The following is a 5,390-nucleotide window of genomic DNA, read 5'->3' as shown; positions in this document are numbered from 1 at the left end:
TTTGTTCTCCAATTTTCTTCAGGGTATTCTCATGATTGAGTACCTGCTTCTCTAGATCATTGAATCTAACCTCCACAACCTTAAATTGAGAGCCATACGTACCAGTGATAGCCTCCGAATCGTTGATGGCTTTTGTCAATTCATTGAGGTAGTTAGGCAGGGTACTGAGCTTGCCTGTTCCAACAACTTCTAAGGTATCCCCTTCCCTTGATGATTCCTCTTACTTGTTCTTCAAACTATCCATCTCTGAATAGACCCAATTAATAACCTTGCATAAATCCATCATCCCACTCTTCGTGGTATTCAACATGGTGATAGGAGAGTTTCTGCTATCTATGTTGAACTCAAGAGTAGTATTATTCAGGGTCTCCACGTTAGCACCAGTAGTTTTATTATTGGGAGGCAGAGTAGCACCTTCCTTCACCATCTTCCCATCTTTTTCAACATCATTTGTCCATTTATTGGGGTCCAGAGGATTGGATTGGACATTTAGAGAGTCATTCCCTTTCTCTAGGCTGATATCAGTGATGATAGGGGTACGCTTATTTTTATTCTTAGTTGGTGGGGTAACATAATCACTATCAGTCTCCATCCCCTCATCATCCTCTTCATCTTCTTCAAGCCAGTTGTCCTCCTCCTGAACCTTACTCCTTTTTCCTTTAACCCCTTTTCCAGCTTTCTTTTTTCCGGACCTAGAAGCCATATCTTTGTCCTTCCCCTTGCTAGAACCTTTAGCAGAGGTAATCCTATGACTGTCATCATCTTCCCACTCAGTGTCAGACCCCTTGTCTTCACTATCTTCTAAGTTCTCGGATTCATCATCCGAATCTAAAAGCTCAATGATAGAGTGTTGCACAGAGGAGGCCTTGACATGGTTGTATAAAAGCAACATTAACGCTTCATGCATGGGACGGTTACTATTCGGATTTGCCCTAAAATCCTTAATGCTAGTGTTAAGGGAGCTAAACAAATAGAAGGGTATAGACACCATATATTTATGGCAAAAATGATTCAGAAGCACAAAGTGATAACCATAGACACGAGAGTATCTACCATCAAGAGTAAATATATTGCATGATAGCAAACAAAACCCATCTCCATACCTTCTTAATCATCTTTGGCAAGTAGTAGGTGTTGCTGGATTTCACGAACTTGGTTTTCTCAGACTCCTCCTTTGGGAATTGCTTGATAGTAGCCTCTGTGATCTTTCTGTCTCTGTAAAATTTTCTACCTCCCATCGACATGCCAATGACTTCCACGATCATCCCTTCATCAATTTCAACCTTTCTTCCTCCTATGGTAATTTTTCCTTATTTCCAATTCTTCTAGAAAATTCTGGTAATGGTAGGGTTTTTCCATTAATTTTATGTAAGTTAATATTCTTCATAAATATATATAAAAAAAATATATTTCTATATTTTTTTAAAATAATATATAATATAATATAGAATAGTATAATAAAAGACTAGCATACCTAACTTTACAAGAATATGAATAAAGTATCATATTTGTTAATTATTCCACTTAAAAAAATGATAATAAATTTGAACTCAGTTTTGTGGGACTTGGATACTATTTATGCTTGGGCCTACCTAAAAAGGGGCCTCTGAAAGGAAGATCTCATTATTCAAACCCTTAACATAAGAGTTAGTCTCAGATATTTTGTTTGATGATGATTTAAGTGTAGGAAGATTGGTGAAATTTTAGGGTAGCATATAGCATAAGTGGTCTTAAAACTTACTAGGGGAATGCTAACTAAAGTGATCACCAAATGGAGCATTAAAATATTAGGGTAAAAAATTTACGACACTACAACGCCAAATTAGTTCACTTAGCTTGGTATCTACTTTAATTAGGTCTTCCCATTGGATCTAACCTCATCAACTAGAAGTTTTATGGTGTTGTTTATGGCCCCTCTTTTACTTTTGTAGACCTTTAGAAATCCTCATGTGCTTGTTGCCATTTCACTTGCATGCTAAAGCTACATGAATTTTAGATGTGTGTTTTTTCAATCACTTCTAGATAGAGATATTATCCTAGCAAATTATTCTTTTGAGAAATAGGCTGAAAATTCCATTTAGACTTACTAGGGTTGGGCATGCTTTTGAGTGGAAATTACATTAAACATGTGGACAAATAGGAATATTAAATTATTTTATGTTGGTTTTGTGAATATTCATTTTCCCATGTAGCCTAAAGCCATAATATATATGTTTACACATAATCTTATGCACTTGGATGTGATCATTGTCATGGTTCCTTATATGGACAATTTCGGTCCCACACCCATTTTTGTATTTTAGCAATTATCATGAGTGCCTTGTCTTGATTCATACTAGAACATGGTTCTTATGATATACCTATTTGAATCCTAAGATCACTTCTCTTCCCATATTGAAATAAGATAGATGTACAGTGCAACAGACTGAAATATCATAGGACTCATATACATGAATGATCTTTTGTTTCTTATTGAAGTTTTTCCAAGTGTATTCATAGAAAATATGATTATGAGCCTTGTGGTAAATCTTAGGCATTCACAAAGAATTAGGTTAAGGTTATTAGGGCATTGTTAATTGTTATTTTTTTTTTTTGTAATGCTACTAATTAAAAGAACCTATGGAGCACAACCCTTTTCCTATCATATCTCAAAGAAGAAGTTGCCTACTATAGTGAATCAGTATAATGTTGTCCCTAGTTGATTATAAGTATTAGGTATTCTATGTTAGGATGGCATTCCCTAAATTTTGTGTAGAAGTTTTCTACTTGTAGAATCTTAATGAGCATTTGATTATATGGTTGCTCTTGCAATATCTTCTCTAATTAGACATGTCTCCCCTTTACATGATTGTTGTCTCCATACTATTCATTCTAGGTATGGTTCACACAATTATCCTCGCCATGAACATCATAGCTAGTCTCCCTTAACACATTGTCAATTTCCCAACATGATTGTGGTGTATATTATTGAGCTCCTAATTAAAACTCACATTGTTGAATCAAGTAAAAGAGAAAGCCCAAAACGATATTATCATGGATGCAGCAATCACCCTATGATCCTCCTCCTCCTATTGATAGGATTACATTTTCATCTGTAAAGTTTTAAATCGAACAGTAAAGATGTGATTGAATTCTACAATGTTTTGCTTTTATTTAATTTTCAGACAAAATGTCTACCCTTCATCGCTAAAAATATAAATCCAGGTTGATTGTTCTTTGAAATGAGAGATAATATAATGTCAATTCGTTATTGTTTTCACACCAGAAAAATGTTTTAATCCGTTGGCTTTGCGTTATAGTATTTGACATTTTCGCTCTCTACTATTTTAAGAGTGTAGTAAACTAAAACGTGTACGCTAGTCTTGCATGAATAGCCACACGTTTGACTCTGTGCAATTGACAATCCTGGCTGTTAAGACTAAGGGGGCCGCACTTTGAAGACTGTCTTCAAGAATGGTCGTTTGGAATGGTACCTGGCTGTTAAGACTAAGGGGGCCGCACTTTGAAGACTGTCTTCAAGAATGGTCGTTTGGAATGGTAGGGTGGACTGACATATTATTATTACTATATATCCGTTACTCTGTATTGTATTTCTATCATTCGGCAATCATTAGAAACTGTAAATACCGAACGGACAAAGGTCTGAGCATAAATTTCATTTCTGTTTGCTATTGCAAAGGTCTGAGCATAAACTTCATTTTTATTTCATATCGCAAAGGTCTGAGCATAAATTTCATTCTCTTTGAGTAAATTATAGGTTTCATAGAAATTCTATGGCAATATCTCGATTAATCATCGGCGGTGGGCATCTAGCAACAGAGCAAGTGAAAGGAGATGGAAAGCACATAAGCCATGCCAAGGTTGGAGATATTTGGAGATCTATTCAGGGTGCTGATGATTGGAATGGCATGCTTGACCCCATTAACCCACTTCTCAAAGCAGAGATACTCAGGTATGGTGATTTTGCACAACAGTGCTATGATTCGTTTGACAACACTTATTCTTCAAAATACTATGGAAATTCTAAGCGCAGCAAAAGTTCGTTGGGCCGTAGATTGGAATTGCTCAGAATTGGGCGTGGTTATCAGGTAACCAGATATATTTACGCCAATACAGCTGTGTTAAAGTCGTTTTTCAAGCCGAAATCCGATTATAGTGGTTCTTGGATGGGATATATTGCTGTTTGCACAGTTCCAAAGGAGATAAAGAAATTGGGAAGACGGGATATAGTTGTTGCTTGGAGGGGAACTGAAACACCTCAAGAATGGATGCAAAATATGAAGGATATATTAGTCCCTGGTACCTTATCTCAGAGTACACAGTGTCCCGACATACAAACAACTTTCAAACCAGGTGTTCAAATAGAGAAGGGATTTCTGAGCTGTTATAACTCTGTATATGGAGACTCTGTGAGATCCAGACATAGTGCAAGAGATATTGTGGTGAGCGAAATAACAAGGTTATTGAATGAGTACAAAGATGAAGAAGATATGAGCATAACTTTCACTGGACATAGTTTGGGTGCTGCTTTAGCAACTCTAAGTGCATATGATATCAAACAGATTATCATGAAAGAAAATGATAGGAAATCAATCCCTGTCACAGTTTTTGCCTTCGCTTCTCCACGTGTAGGAAACCTAGCTTTTTCCCAACATTTGCAGGAGATCGGCGTTAAAGTTTTGCGCTTGGTAAATACATGGGACGTCGTTCCCAAAGTTCCTGGAGTTTTTCTCAACGAGAACATGGGATGGCTTACCAGATTCCTGCATTGGCTTCCCTGGACATATGTTCATGTGGGAGTCCCCATTACTTTGGACAGTAGCAGCTCTCCAGTGCTGAAGAAATCGTATAATCCAGCCAGTTTCCACAATTTAGAGGTTTATCTCCACTTGCTTGATGGGTTTCAAGGAAATAACAAGCTGCCTTTCAAACCATCTGGAAGAGATCCAGCTTTGGTGAACAAGTACTCCGACTTGCTTATTGAAAAGCTTCAAATCCCTTCTATGTGGTGGGTAAAGAGGAATAAAGAGATTGTAAAGCGGATAGACGGGTTATTGGTATACTCTCCTACGACTCCCACTCCTGTTCCCCTAACTCCTCGTCTCCTCTATATGCGCCCCAGTAATTCCAATTCACTCCCAGTTTATAACTCATCAAATTCTCGCTCCTTCCTAAAAGTCTTATAGAATGTACTACGGTTAGAAATTCTTTGGGTGCGTTATTTTTTTTCGAGTGTAAAACTCCACTATATAAATGTAAATGTCTATATTGAAATGCTTCTGGTTGTGTATGTAAGCTAAATGATATGGCCTGGAAGTAGATTAGTTATAAGTTGTAGAGGACCTATTCAAGTTGGATGCTTTCAAAACTAAGGTCTGATCTCATCTCGC

At 37.0% G+C, this 5,390-nt stretch overlaps 1 protein-coding gene across 1 annotated transcript; it reads left to right on the top strand.

Annotated features, from left to right (window-relative positions):
* Nucleotides 1-3,773: 3,773 nt before the first annotated feature.
* Nucleotides 3,774-5,186, top strand: LOC131056744 (phospholipase A1-Igamma2, chloroplastic-like). The gene has a single exon (XM_057991005.2). It carries the CDS (start codon nt 3,774-3,776, stop codon nt 5,184-5,186), a length of 1,413 nt encoding a protein of 470 aa, XP_057846988.2.
* Nucleotides 5,187-5,390: the final 204 nt, after the last annotated feature.

The sequence above is a fragment of the Cryptomeria japonica genome, chromosome 9 (genome assembly GCF_030272615.1).
Source record: "Cryptomeria japonica chromosome 9, Sugi_1.0, whole genome shotgun sequence".
NCBI classification, from domain to species: Eukaryota; Viridiplantae; Streptophyta; class Pinopsida; order Cupressales; family Cupressaceae; genus Cryptomeria; species Cryptomeria japonica.
Note: the sequence above shows the minus strand (reverse complement) of the source record. Positions and strands in the feature narration are given on the sequence as shown.